The sequence below is a fragment of the Lipotes vexillifer genome, unplaced genomic scaffold (genome assembly GCF_000442215.2).
Source record: "Lipotes vexillifer unplaced genomic scaffold, Lipotes_vexillifer_v1.1 scaffold69, whole genome shotgun sequence".
Classification (NCBI taxonomy): Eukaryota; Metazoa; Chordata; class Mammalia; order Artiodactyla; family Lipotidae; genus Lipotes; species Lipotes vexillifer.
The window spans coordinates 3,835,263-3,851,212 of record NW_006790942.1 but is presented as its reverse complement, the minus strand read 5'-3'; the positions used below and the strand labels follow the sequence as shown (position 1 = coordinate 3,851,212).

Below are 15,950 nucleotides of genomic sequence, written 5' to 3'. Positions count from 1 at the left end.
TCTGTGGTTCCCCAACTATAGTGAACCTCAGAACCACCAGGAGGGGTGATGAAAACACAGATTTCTGGGCCGTACAGCAAGCTTCTGACACTGTGGGCCTGGGATAGGCAACCTAAGGTGACCAAATGCCCCAGTTTGCCCTGGACAGAGGGGTTTCCCAGGATGCAGGATTTTCAGTGCTAAAATCAAGATAGCCCCAAGCAAACCAGCCTGGTTGGTCATCCTAGAAGAGACCCCAAGAATTAAATTTTTAACAAGATCCGAGGCAATGCTGATGATCCAGGAACCACATTTTGAAAACCACTGTCTGGATCTGGACAGTATTATGCTTCGTGAAATAAGTGAGACAGAGAAAGACAAATACTATATGATACCACTTATATGTGGAATCTAAAAAATAAAACAAACAAATGTGTATAGCAAAACAGAAACAGACTCACAGATATAGAAAACAAACGAGTGGTTTCCAGTGAGGCAAACAGTGGGCGAGTGGCAAAATAGGGTTATGGGATTAAGAGATACAAGCTACTATGTGTAAAATAAATAAGTAACAAGGATATACTGCACAGCACAAGGAATTATAGCCCTTACCTTGAAATAACTTACAATGGTGTATAATCTGTGAAAATGCTGAATCAGTATGTTGTACACCCAAAACTAATACAATATCGTAAATCAACTATACTTCAGTTAAAAAATGTAGCTTATAACTCAGTGTTTTAATTTTTAGTTTTTTTGAATAATAAAAACTTATGTGTGGCCACTTTGAATTGCTTTTTAAATACACATTGCTCATTTCTATTAAATCCATTTAAAATCTGGTTCAGGTCTGATTTATCGGTCTGCCTATTATCATGACATTTACTAAACTATATTTAAAAACTGTCATCGTTAATGCATTTTAAAGTTAGCATCTTCTGTGCTAATGTTTTTCAAAATGTGATACTGTAGTCTATTATAACCTCTTAATTTTTCCAGATAAATAACAATAATTTTAACAGCTTTATCGAGAAATAATTTACATACTGTAAAGCTCACCTATTTGCATGGATTCAGTGGTTTGTAGTATATTTACAGAGTTGTGCAACCATCATCATAATCCAAACTTAGTACATTTTCATCACCCCCAAAACAAAGTTTGTACCTATTCAGTGTCACTCCCAAGTACCACCTGGCTCCCCTCTCCCAGACTTAGGCAACCACTAATATACTTTCTGACTTTGAGGGATTTGCCTACTCCGGATATTCCATACAATGGAATCATGCAACATGTGGTCTTTTGTGACTAGCATATTTCACGTAGGGATAGAAAAAGGAAGTCAGCTATCTCAGGATTTACCTTTAGGTTAATTGTATTGCCCTGTATTTCAGATTTTCTCTCCTCTAAGTCTGTGACAACTCTTGATCAAAATTAGCAGATATATCCATGCAGTACACCTCCACCTCCTTCCAATTCTCTGTCATCTCCTCACTTGTGATGCTCCACTTGATTGCGGAGTAACTGATAGTCTTCCTGTAAAGAAACCACTGCAGGAGATTCTCTCCATCATAGTCTGAGAGCTTATCTTATGTACAAATAAATCTTGCAGCAGATTGTTTTTGCCCAAACAAACGGACACACCTGGGTGCAATGTGGCTAAACAAAATTCTGTAGTTTTATAACTGCCGATACACCACAGACACAGGCAGCTGGGGCCTAAACTATATATGTAAATATATGTAAGCACAAAACCTTCATCTCTCTCACCAAAACACAAAAACAAATCAAAACAAAAAAACAGTGCTGTTGGAATACTGCAAACAACGACTGGATCTACAGCTAGTTGAGATCATTGGTAAATAAATCGTTAAAGAACAAATAGGTTCACTTAATCTGAAAGAGGGATAGAATCTATAAACCAAACTTTCTTGGCTAGAACTTCCTGTTACTTCTCAATATGACTTTCAGACAAAGCCAGTCTAATAATTCAGATGGGCATGTATTTCTTATAGTTGATGTTAATTATTATATATTTTTTTGCTGTTACTCTGAATAAGATCTTTTATATCTCATATTTTCAATGTAAGAAAAACAGCCTCCAGTTATTGTATATTGATTTAAATTCTAATCGCTTTATAAATTCTCTTCATTCATCCATTTTTCAGTTGATCTTCCTTGCATTTTACTAGACATTTCTATCACCTGCAGGCAATAAATTCACATTCTTCTTTCCAAAAATTATAACTTTAAAAAATATATATATACAAATGCTTTCCAAAGAATGACTATCTCATAATGAGAAAAATCCTTATTGTATTTTAATGGATTTCATTGTTTATTAAGTGGTCATCTTGAGTTAAATAATTTTAAAGTATTTTTTCTGTTCCATATTTTCAAAGAATTTTTAATAATGGTATTATTTGACTGTTTATGAATAATTTTTCTGCTTCAACCTTCTGAGGTGATGTATTTTATTAATAGGTTTCCTAATACTGAACTATCCTTCAATTTCCTGGCACAAGCCCTACTTAGTTGTTATACATTATTCCTTCATTATACTTCTTGATTCACTTTGTACACATTTACCTTTGAATACCTGCACATGCATGTAGCAGTGCTGCTGGTCTACAGCTGTTCTTCTGGACAATGCAGACTCCATGGGATACTCACATTGTGCCACCAACAGTGAATATCCTCAGAAGTAACATAAATTCAATTTTATTTGGATATTTGAGGTAGGGCAAAATGAGAAATTTACCTGTCAAATTAAAATATTGTCTTCATCTGCTTGGGCTGCTATAACAAAATACCACAGACTGGGTAGCTTATAAACAACAGAAAATTATTTCCATATTTACCATAGAAAATACTCAGTACAGCACTTGATACATAGCAGGTCCACCAAATATATTTACAAAATTGAACTAGTTTCTATATAAGTGTTAGTTGGGCATATTAACACATCCTTTTATTGTTGTACCAGAGCATTCACTGTCCTACAAGCCTGCTGACTCCCTGCAGAAATGGAATATTACCTTAGTATTTTCTGTGGATCGGAGCCCAAACTCTTTAAAATTGTTGTCAACTGACAGAAAAATAAGATGCAAAAGACTTGGGTCTGGTCAAAATATAAATGAATTTTGCCCAAGAGAGAATATAACCTCAGTGTTATGTTTTTATTATCTTAGGACATTAGCCATATCTTTAATTTAATTTATCAATCTTATTTATCATTCTTTTTGTTTTCACTGACTATAAGTATATATGTTTCAGTTTTGTGTAACGTCTTTTGAACCAGCTTTGTCAACTGGCTAATTCCCTCATTATTTAAACACATGTCCACTATATATTGGTATGAGAACTCTGTTCTTAACATTTTGAAAGTTATATGCTGACACTTTTAAGTAAAAGAGTTTATTGTCCTGTTTCATGTTTTGGGGGTTTTTTTTATGCTTTTTGTGGTATATGCACTTTTGTGAAAGGATTTTATTTATCTTATGGCAATCTTATACAGTAGCAGAAAATGAAAATACTGGCCATCTCACAAAAATATTGGGAAAACTGAGATAGAAGCATGAACAAATTGGCAGCAGAAAACACAGCAAAGCTGCCAGGACAGTCTCCTGAAGGTGCCACTGCTGGCACCATCATTAGCACTTAATGGACTGTCACTGTCAGGGGACACTGCCGCTATGTCCACCAGCAGCATTCTGGAACATTGCCACATGCCACAGCGTATAAATCCCAAATTCCCCCAGTTTTTATGCATCATTCTTTCTAGCTTTCTAGGCAGAGCATCCACTTGAAAAAACCTACATAATTTTGAAAAACAATACATCCACTTAAAATTTAAAGAATATTTGGAACAATATTTTAATTTCAGATAGTCAATACTTAGAGATCAGTTTGTTACGAGTTTTCCACAATTATTTTCTAGATTTGTACAGGGCTTCACATGAACAGAGCAGAATCAGACCTTGAATATCTACCTATGGAAGACTCTTACCTGGTCCAAGCCCATCATGGCCTACGACAATCTTGTACAAATTCTCAAGGTTCATGGCTTCTAGGGAGAAGGTGTCAATCTATAACAAATCAAAAAAGTATAGTTAGATCCAGACTATAAGTCTGATTTCTAATGAGTATAAATTAAGATACAGCAAAAATTCATTGTGAAAGGGATTAGGTTCATTCAGTAAATACACAGATCTGTCTAAATTAAGAAAGTAAAGGTAAAACAATAGTATTAATTTATAGAACAAAATAACAAGTTTTCTAATTCTTCCTTCTTGCCCATTTTTCATTATAAAAGCATAAATTTGAGGACTCTCTACAAATATGTTTTCAAATAATGATAATATAAATGTAATAATTATAAAGTATACTAAATGTTTCCACTCATTTGAATTCAACAAACTCTTATCTGTCCTAAATGGAATTTTTTAGCAATGTTTATGGGTCATTTGCAAAAATAATGTTTCTAAAGTCATTTTAGAATATTGATGCAAAAACTATTGAAAATTTATAACATTGATCTGGAACAATGTCCCAATGCACTGCTACAATCGGAACTGTTCCTGTTTGTGCTCCAGTGGTTTGTGTATCCAGAATATGAGTAAAAGTGAGGAGCCAGAGTTCTTTTGATAAAACCTACTATAATGATACAGGTTAAAAGGCAAGAAAATACATGCTGTAGCATAGTGGTTGAAAAATAATTCAAAAACAAAAAATAAGCTTTGCATTTCAGTGTCTTATATGTTTTGAAATATTTTCACACATAGCGATATTTTATCCTTAAAAGTCACTCAGTGAGAAAAAAACATATCCACTCTAGAGATAAAGAACAGTGAAGCACAGAACCAGTATTAGAGCTCAGTTCCTCTGATATGTAATAATACTACCTTCCTTTGCAATCACTCTTCCTCTGCATAAGTGGACTATAAAAAATATAAATAACAGATAAAGCCATTAGCATTTATTTACAAAGAATACAGTCAATGCCTGATAAAGGTTAATGGATAACACTGCCACCTCTTTATCATGAAAGGGATCTGCTAGAAAAGGAGGACATCCTATGCAATAATAGAAAATACTAGCAAAGAAAATCATGAGTTACAATATTTATGATGATTGATGTAGAGAATGCTAAGAAAAAAAGAGGAAACATAATGAAAATATGCTGATATACTTAAAATTATTTGGATTATCACAGAAAGCTGAGATAACTAAAATACAATGGGCCCTCTATAATTTACTCAGTTAAAAAATTAAATATTACTTACATATTAATATTAGTAATAGTAAAATAAAAATAACATATTCAGTTTCCAAATTTGACAATGAAAGTTGTTATACAGTCAACCCATGAACAACACAGGTTTAAACTTCACGGGTCCACTTATACATGAATTTTTTTCAATAAATATGCACTACAGCACTACACAATCAGCGCAGTTGGTTGGATCCTCGGATGCGGAACCATGGATGTGGAACCATGGATGTGGAGGGTCAACTGTAAAGTTATATGCAGATTTTCAACTGCATGGGGGTCAGTGCCCCTAACCTCCTGTATTGCTCAGGGTCAACTGTATATAGTAATCCTCATTTAACAATATAAAAGTAGGTGTAAAAATCAGACAATTGGGAATGACTTCAGCAAGATGGTGGACTAAGGAGAACCAAGCCCTCATTCCTCATGGAGACACCATTTTAAACATAGTGTACGGACTAGAATACTTCTGTGAAAATTCTGAACACCAGATAAGAAGCTGCAGCACCCAGTCCAATGCATAATGAAGAGGGGACTCCATCAAAATGGGAGGAAAAAGAAACAAAATGAAGAAAAGTGAAGAGAACCTAAGGGACTTTTGGAATACCCTCAAACGGAATAGTATAGCATTGCAGGAGTCACAGAAGGAGAGAGAGAGAGAGAGAGAGAAAGGGGCAAAGAGCTTTTATGGACATACAAATTCAAGATCAATGAACCTGAACTAAGATAAACCTAAGGAGACCCAAACCAAGACACATTATAATCAAATTGTCAAAAGTCAAAGAGAGAATCTTGAAAGCAGCAAGAGAAAAGTGACTCATCATCTGCCAGTGAGCTTCTATAAGTTTATGAGTGGATTCCTGAGCAGAAATCATGCAGGCTAGAAGGCAATGGGATAATATATTCAAACTGCTGGAAGAAAAACCTGCCAACTAAGAATTCTATATCAGATGAAACTGTCCTTCAAAAATGAAGGTGAAATTAAGACTTTCCCAGGTAAAACAAAAGCTGAGGGAGTTCATTTCCAGTAGACTGCCTTACAAGAAATGCCATAGGGAGTCCTTCAAGTTGAAAAAAAATATAAAGAATAATAAATAGCAACACAAAGCTATATGAGTTGGAGAAAATATTTGCAAATCATTTGACAAGAGATTAATATCCAGAATATACAAAGAACTCCTTCAACTCAACAACAAATAAATAACTTAATTTTAAAATAGCAAAAGACTTGAATAAACATTTCTGCAAAGATGATATACAAATGACCAACAAGCATATGAAACGATGTCAACCTAATTTAACATTAGAGAAATGCAAATGAGATATCACCTCACACCCATTAGGATAGTTACTGTCAAAAAACAGAAAATAACAAGTGTTGACAAGGATGTGAAGAAACTTGAACCCTTGTGCATTGTTGGTGGGATTGTAAAATAGTGCAATCACTATTGAAAACGGTATACTGTTTCCTTAAAAAAATTAAAAATAGAACTTCCATATGATCCAGCATTCTTCTCTTGGGTATTTATCAGAAGAAAATGAAAAGACTAATTCAAAAGGATATATGCACCCACAATGTTTAATCCAGCATCCCTGCTGCTAAGTATATAGCCAAAAGAATTGAACTGGGGATACCAATTCAATGGTATGCAGAGGACACCCACTGCATTATTCACAATAGTCCAAAGTTTGAGGGACTTCCCTGGCAGTCCAGTGGTTAGGACTCTGCGCTTCCACTGCTGGGGGTCCGGGTTCGATCCCTGGGCAGGGTACTAAGATGGTGCAAGACGTGCTGGTGTGGCCAAAAAATTTAAAAAGTAAAAGAACAAAAAAGTTTGAAATAACCAAAATGTCCATCAATGGATGAATGAATAAAGAAAATGTGGTGTATACGTACAATGGAATATTATTCAGACTTATAAAGGAAGGAAATCTTGTTAGATTCTACAACATGAATGAACCTTGAGGACATTATGCTAAGTGAAATAAGCTAGTTCACAAAAAGACAATCATTGTATGATTCCGATTATATATTCAAATTCAGAGAGACAGAAAGTAGAATCGTTGTTACTAAGGATGGGGGAAAGCGGAACGAGGAGCTCTTATTCGATGAGTATAGAGTTTCAGTTTTGCAAGGTGAAAACTTTCTGGAGATCTGTTGCACAGCAAGGTAAATATCCTTAGCACTACTGAACTGTGCACTTAAAAATACGGTTGACCGGGCTTCCCTGGTGGCGCAGTGGTTGAGAGTCCGCCTGCCAATGCAGGGGACACGGGTTCGTGCCCCGGTCCGGGAAGATCCCACATGCCGCGGAGCGGCTGGGCCCGTGAGCCGTGGCCGCTGAGCCTGCGCGTCCGGAGCCTGTGCTCCGCAATGGGAGAGGCCACAACAGTGAGAGGCCTGCGGACTGCAAAAAAAAAAAAAAACAACAGTTGACCCTTGAACAACATGGACTTGAACTGCATGGGTGCACTTATGCATAGATCTTTTTCAATACTAAATACTACAGTACTACACAACCCATAGTTGGTTAAATCTTCGGATGTGGAACCATGGATAAGGAGGGCCGACTGTAAGTTATACATGGATTTTTTGACTGTGTGGAGGGTCAGCGCCCCTAACCCCTGGGTTGTTCAATGATGAACTGTAGTTAAGAGAGCAAATTTTATTTTATTTTTTTACTACAAATTTTTTAAGTCAAACAAAGGACTTTTTGGTCACTTACTTGTCCTCTTAAAAAATTGAAGGAGCTCTTGGATCGAAATAGTTGTCTGGATCCTGTATCTCCTTTTTCCCCACAGATAGAAATATAACCATTTGCTACTGTTCCAGCATTCCAAAGCTCACCTGTTGCCATGTGCAGTTCATATACTGTCACGGACAACAAAAGAAAATTAAGCTTTAAATGCAAAGCATTACTCATATGATAGAAAATTTACACATATCTAATCAAAAGCTCCAGGTCCAGGTAAGATAGAGTAACACACTCCTCTCAGTCTCTCTCACCAAATACAGCCATAAAATCTTGACAGAATGCATGGAGCAGCTACATGAAGGCTCTGAAAAGTAAACAGTAGCAGGAGAATTGGGGAATAATACCATAATTATCTACATTTATGTATATATAACATTTGCTTATATATAAGAGAAATGAATTAAAGCAATGATACAAGGGATAAGAGGAAAAGAATAGATTATTTTGTTATAAGGTATTCACATTACTCATGAAGACATTTAGTGTAATTTGAAAGTGGGCGTGGATTAGTCCTAAGTGTACATTTGCAAACTCTAGGGCAACCACTAAGTAAAGTTAAAGAAAAAACGTATAAGTGATATGCTAAAAAAGGAGAGAAATAGAATGATTTTCTCAACTGAATGCTCACTTGAAGCCACAAAACACAGAAAAAGAGTAAAAGATAAAAATAGGAATAAAGAATAAGAGCAACAAAAAGAAAACAGTAGCAAATACAGTAGATACTAATCCAATTATATCAGTTATCACTTTGAACATCAATGGCCTAAAAGAACCAATTAAAGGACAGAGATTGTCAGAGCAGATCAAAAAATAAGACCCATATATATGCTGTCTATAAGAAACCCAGTTTAAAAATAAATATACACATAGATTAAAAGTAAATTGATGGAGGGACTTCCCTGGTGGTCCAGTGGGTAAGACTCCAAGCTCCCAATGCAGGGGGCCCAGGTTCGATCCCTGGTCAGGGAACTAGATCCTGCATGCATGCTGCAACTAAGAGTTTGCATGCTGCAACTAAGAAGTCCGCATGTCGCAACTAAGATCCCGCGTACCGCAACTGGCACAGCCAAAATAAATAAATAAACTTTTTTTTAATGTTTAAAAATTTTTAAAAAGTAAATTGATGGAGGAAAATATACCCTGCTAACAGTAATCTAAAGAAAGCAGAGGTACTTATACTAATTTCAGAGCAGATGTCAAACAGGAAAAGTTATCAGGAATAAAGAGGGCATTACATGATAAAGAAAGGGTCAATTCTCCAAGAAGACATGATAATCCCTAGTGTGTTTGTGCCTAACAGAGCATCAAACTACATGAGGCAAAACTGATAGAACTGCAGGGAGAAATACATGAATCCACTATCATACTGGAGGCTTCAACACCCCTCTCAGAAATGGACAGATCCCGTAGGCAGAAAATCAATAAGGACATAGGTAAACTCAGTAACACCACTGATCAACAGTTTATAATACACATCAGTAGCTTACTTCATCCAGCAACAGCAGAATACACGTTCTTCCGAAGCTCACAGGGGATATTCACCAAGATAGACACAGTCTGGACCATAAAACGTATCTCAACAAATTTAGAAGAACAGAAATCATACATTGTTGGCTCTCAGACCACAGTAGAGTTAAACTAGAAATCAATAACAGAAAGATAACTGGAAAATCTCATAATGTATGAAGATAAAATAACACACTTCTAAATAACACATGGGTCAGAGAAGAAATCTCAAGAGAAATTTTTAAATGTTTCAAACTAAATGAAAATGAAAATACAACTATCAAAATGTGTGGGATGCAGACAAAACAATGTTTAGAGAAAGTTATAGCACTGAATACATACATTAGGAAATAAAAAAGAGCTAAAATCAATCATCTAAGTTTCTACCTTAGGAAACTAGAAAAAGAAGAACAAATTAAATCCACAGTAAGCAAGAAGAAAAGAAATAAGACTTAGAGCAGAAATCAATAAATTGAAAACAGGAAATCAATAGGAAAAAAATCAGTGAAACTAAAAGCTGGTTCTTTGAAAAGATCAATAAAATTGATAAGCCTCTAGACAGGCTAACTAAGAAAAAAAGAGAGAGGATACAAATTACTAACATCAGAAATGAAACAGGGAGGGCTTCCCTGGTGGCGCAGTGGTTGAGAGTCCACCTGCCGATGCAGGGGACACGGGTTCGTGCCCCAGTCCGGGAAGATCCCACGTACCGCGGAGCAGCTGGGCCCGTGAGCCATGGCCGCTGAGCCTGCGCGTCCGGAGCCTGTGCTCCGCAATGGGAGAGGCCACAACAGGGAGAGGCCCGCGTACCGCAAAAAAAAAAAAAAAAAAGGAAATGAAACGGAGAACCACTACAGATCCCATGGAAAATTTAAATGATAATGAAAGAATACCATGAAAAACTCTATGTCCACAAATTTGACAACCTAGATGAAGTGGACCAACTCCTTGAAAGACACACTGTGTCAAAGCTCACACAAGAAGACACAGAATTTCAGCTTTGTGAGATCTGCTGCACAACAATGTGAATGTTTAAATGAAAGGTACACTTCAAAATGTTTGACAGTAAATTTTATGTTATGTATTTGTTACCACAATTTAAAAAAAAATATATACACACACACACACACACACACACACACACACACACATACACACACAGGACCTATTGTATAGCACAAGGAATTCTGCTCAATATTCTGTAATAACCTAAATGGGAAAAGAATTTGAAAAAGAATAGATACATGTAAATGTATAACTGAATCACTTTGCTGTACACCTGAAACTAACACAACATTGTTAATCAACTATATTCCAATATAAAATAATTTTTTTTCTTTTAAAAATGAGAGATGAAGAAGCAGAAGTGATCTCTGCATCATTACTAACAGTAGGTAGAACAGGGCACCTGGCGAACTCCTCCTACCAGGTGAATGGGTGGGCTGACGAGGAAGAGTGTTGAGAAAAATACTCATAAATGTTGAGGGAAATGCTTATGAATGATGAGAACAGTGCTCACACAAGCCTTCACTTTTCAGCAAATGGAACTATTCATATCTTTTCAAAAGTTAAAAATTTAACTTCAGAAACTTAACAAAGAGTTTATTACACCTTATTTAAAAACCACAAAGGAATCATCAGTCTCTGCAAATGTTTTAGCAGCTCATGGTCCCTATTAAGTTATACAAGTTATTATATATCTAAACCTAATATTAGATTCTATGACATTATGGAGCTTTTCTTAATCTTTATGTAGTATTTATCATTTATTTCTTTAGAAAACTAAGATATCACATTTTTAATGGAAAATGTTGTGAACTGGAGAAAAATCTGTTTTTATCAATTGCCCAAATAATAATTCTCATATATCCTTTTCCTATTCTCTTCCAAAGTAGAAGCCAGCAGACACAAGAGCAAACAGCTCTTCTGGACAGAGTCACCCTGAATTCTTGTGGCCATGAGCAGTGACTGACTCTGAGTACAGCCTATTTCTCAGCCACATTTACACGAGTCTTAAACACACCTCTGCTTTTGGCCCAAAGTTTAGAAAGTCATTGAGCAGTTCTGTTTTCATTTTCTAATCAAATAGATAAATTTTCAAAAATGAGGCTGAGCCTAATAAGGAAAGCATACACTGATTTTGCATTTTTAACCCAGGAATAACTTCATTGGACATTCAATTTTCTCATGACCTTCTAAGAATTAATTTTCTTTTTTTGATTAGGAGGCATTTCAGCTGACATTCCTACAGGGTTAACTGTTGACAAGAACATATTCCTGAATGCCAGTACATGAAACAACTAAAAAATATTTAGATGCAGCTGTCACACCAGCAGAGGCAACTGGCGAGGAATAAGCAGTTCCTTAATCATTCATTCAATCAATTATTCATTTATTCAACACGTATTGAACTTCTCTGTCCTTCAGCATTTAGGCAAACAAGTTTTACTTGTGCTGCCTGGAGTGGACCTTCCCTACCTGGAAGGATGGACTGCCCTTTGTTTAAAACAGGAAATTCTCAACAGACTTCCCTGTCCTCTTGATCGCGTGCTGACCATCGTTGAACAGGTATATAAAACTGTCTTCCAGCATTCATGTCCCACAATTGTGTCTATAACAGCAACAATATTACTTATAAAAACGGTAAGAATACTTTATCAAAGAGTCAAATAAAAATTTTTATCCAAGCCTGACACTTAAGAAGGCCTTTTCCCTTTTTTTAGTAGAAGTCGTTGAATACTTGACAAGAAAAGTGTTAATTTCTTCTTTTATTGCCATCTCAAGTACAATGGCATTTCTTTTCTCTATTTTGAAATTTTTCTATTTCTAATTTCTCCATATTGACATGCTAGACATGCCAATTTCCTCCCAAATTTTCTAAGTGTCATCAATATTTTCCTATCTAGAAAGAGATATTTACATTTTTTAAAAATCTATTACTTCCCTGTTCCAACCTCTTAGTAATGAATTTCTTTTTACTCTAAAGTGATTTTCTAGAATACTAGCATGAGCTTAGATTCCATGCACTACAGATTCAACCTAATATAGTTCCCTCCTTGGGTCCTTAGCAATTAACGAAATTCAAGCTATAATTATTTATTTGGGTACCTATTATACCATATTATATCTAATCCATTCATCCTGGACCTAAACAAAGATGTTAATAAATTCTGATAGGTTCAGATGAATGCCAAAAATCATCGAAAAGTAGAAATATGTTTTCTGATTCTAAAATCTAGTCTTTCATGAGAAGGGTACTATGTGAGGTATTGTTTTATCTGTTAAATTAATCTTACTGCCTTTAAAATGCCTTAAATCAGAGATTTTCAACTTTAATGTGTTTAGAAAATCATTTTGTTATAAAGGTAGATTTTCAATCCTTAAACTTACTATCTCTGTGGGTCTTGGTAAGGCCCAGAAATTTACATTCATAAATTCACATCAAGTGTGATTCTGGAGCAATCACACTTTAGAAAGGCTCCCTGAGAGCCGCACAGAATTACCGTTGGTTTGCAAGGTTAACACTGCTGCCACCACTATTTGATTTGGTTTTTAGATTACAGTCCAAGGCAGATCATTTGAGATATACAAAAAAAATCACCATTCAAAACGTTTTATTTTGTAATCTTCCTTAACTAAACTTAAAGAATCAAGATTAAGTTCATAAAAGTAATGTGATTACTTTATGGATTGTGGAAATGTTGTATCATTATTGCTATAATAGACTCAGTGTTTTAATTCAAATCCCTTCAACTTATAGGCACAAGTTGGCTTACTTAAAATTTTAAATTTCCAACTTCTAAACTGTATTATAAAAATTCAACAGAAAATTCTAAACTCATTATCTAACGTCTTAATTTTGCCAAATGGGTAGATTATATACGGGCGTTATAAGCTCAGAATAAGACTTTGGATCAAGAATATCTCCCCTTCACTGGTACCGAAGGACAGGTGAGGTAAATCTCAGGCAAACACGTGGCCTTGCAATGACAGAGTACTCGCCATAGAGAGAAAGACACCAAGAATTTTCAGCCTGATTTTTTTGTCTTTCCTCTTCAATATTATATAATTTCTTCAGATCACTTAACCACTGTCTCAGCATCCCAGCTTCATAATGAATATAATATTGCTTATTGGTTACTGATCAAATGAGATGAGTGTTAATTTTCACAAATTAGTTTAGCTTGCTAGGAGAGAAAAAGTAAATGATATTATTATCATATATGATCACTTACATATCAGTTTGAACACTATACTTCAAAAGCTCTATATATCAATAGCATAAAAGAGAAAGTTATTTCATACAGAAGCCAGGTAGTAATTTTGAATTTTGAAATCTAACATCTACATTCTGTATTTTCATAAAGTGAGTTTCATTGATTCATTCTGCTTCAGGATCTCTTGTGACTTTAATGTAAAGAAGATGGCATTATTAACAACTGTATATTTCTGCTAATGAAAGAAAAAATACGTTTTTAAGGGATTTTACTCATCTTCCATGAATTTTTCACGAATTTTCTCGTGTGTTATAAAACTGTAGAACAGTTTGCCAAGAACATCAGGGGTCTGACTAGGTGATCTTTGCATTTTGAGAACCTGTTTAAAGATTATTTATTCTGAAATGACAAAAGAGGGAAATACACCATACACAAAAATGGATTACAAGCTGCATGATATCCAGCGTTAAAGACATGCAATATTGGCAATCACAGTAATAAGTAAAATTTTAAATTCTGAACAATGTAGAAAATTTAAGCCTCTTTTTGCTTCTGAAAGTACTCAGGGGCATTATCTCACTTAGCATGAGTAGACTAAATTTGAGGGCTGGCATTCAAGTCTAGTAGATAATTATTTCACCAACAAGAATGGGCTATTTTACAGCCCTTCTGGAGCAGGTTAACAACCTCCTAGTCATGTTTTCATCATTATTGCAACCATATCAAGAAGCAATGTGAGTTTATCCAGATTCCCAAGTATTTTCTTTTCTTTGCAAAGAAGCAAAAGGATTGCTTGGTTGAGGTGCTTCCCTCAATTAATTAGGGATTACAATTATTAATAAGGGCACATGATGCTGCTGCCTTGAGGAAATACACTGACTAAAAAGTCCAGGTTTGACTCCATCCACTCACAATAGGTATGAAATGCCCCCTTGAGGTTTGATTCTCAAGCAGAATTTATGAGGATCTTGCAAAGGATGGAAGTATTGATATGTATTTACCTCTTTACAGTGCCAGGAAGGGGAGACTCTGGAGTTTGTATGAACAATACGAATCTTAAAGAGTGTTCCAGTGTCTCCAACTGTGATCTATAAAGGAACCAAGGGAACTGCTTCCAATGTAATTTCACAAAATCCATTTTTTAAAACCTTATATTAGGACATTATATTTTGATAAAGTAATCAATCCATCAACAATATTTTAGAATTATAAAAATTTATACACCTAATGACAGAGTGCCAAAATATATGAAGCAAAAATGGACAGAACTGAATGGAGAAATGGTCTACAATAATTGTTGGAGACTTTAACACCCCACTTTGAATAATGGAAAGAACAACTAAACAGAAGATCAATAAGGAAATAGAGGACTTGAAAAACATTATACACCAACTAGATCATTTATAGAAAGCTCCACTCAACAACAGCAAGTATACAGAGTTTTCTTAAGTGCACATAGAACATTCTCCAGGACAGACTATATGTTATGTCAAAAAAGAGGTTTTGACAATTGAGTAAGACTGAAATCATACAGAGTATCTTTTCTAACTACAATGAAATGAAACTAGAAATAAATACAAGAAAGAAAACTGGAAAATCCACAAATACGTATAAATTAACCTACATACCCTTAAGCAACAAATGAGTCAAAGAAATTGCAAGGGAAATTTAAAAATACCTTGAGATGAATGAAAAAACATACAAAAACATAGCGGATATTGCTGAAAGCAGAGGTCACAGGGAAATTTTAGCTGTAAACCCATAAAATATGAATGTACTTAAAAGGAAGAAACCATCTCAGGTGAATGTCCATCAACTAGACTGGCAAGCTTGCTGTGAAGGAAAACTTGTTCGGAGATTTTGATCCAGTAAGTCCAGAGACTCTAAGGAGAGGCAGAAGGAGGAAGGCGGGGAGAAGGGAGGGAGAGAATGAAGGAGGAAGAGGGTGCGGGTAGGAGGAAAGTGGGAAGAGGAGGAAGAAAACGGAGGTTCTCAAATAAATAACCTAACTTTACAATTTAAGGAACTAGAAGAAAGAGGAGTAAACTAAATGCAAAGCTAGCAGAAGAAAGGAAATAATAAATTAGAATGGAGATAAAATAGAGAATAGAAAAACAGTAGAATCAACAAAACCAAAAGCTGATTCTTTGAAAAGAAAAACAACAAAATTTACAAACATTTAGCTAACCTAAGATAAAAAAAAAAGAAAACTCAAATTACTA

At 35.2% G+C, this 15,950-nt stretch overlaps 1 protein-coding gene across 1 annotated transcript in view; it reads right to left on the bottom strand.

Annotated features, from left to right (window-relative positions):
* The window catches only part of LOC103082242 (lipoxygenase homology domain-containing protein 1), a 127,129-nt gene that overhangs the window by 72,237 nt on the left and 38,942 nt on the right, over positions 1-15,950 (bottom strand). Inside the window, 4 exon segments of the mRNA XM_082931325.1 lie at positions 3,987-4,065; positions 7,976-8,130; positions 11,993-12,122; positions 14,730-14,816. Of these exon segments, the coding sequence (XP_082787451.1) occupies positions 3,987-4,065; positions 7,976-8,130; positions 11,993-12,122; positions 14,730-14,816 (451 nt within the window).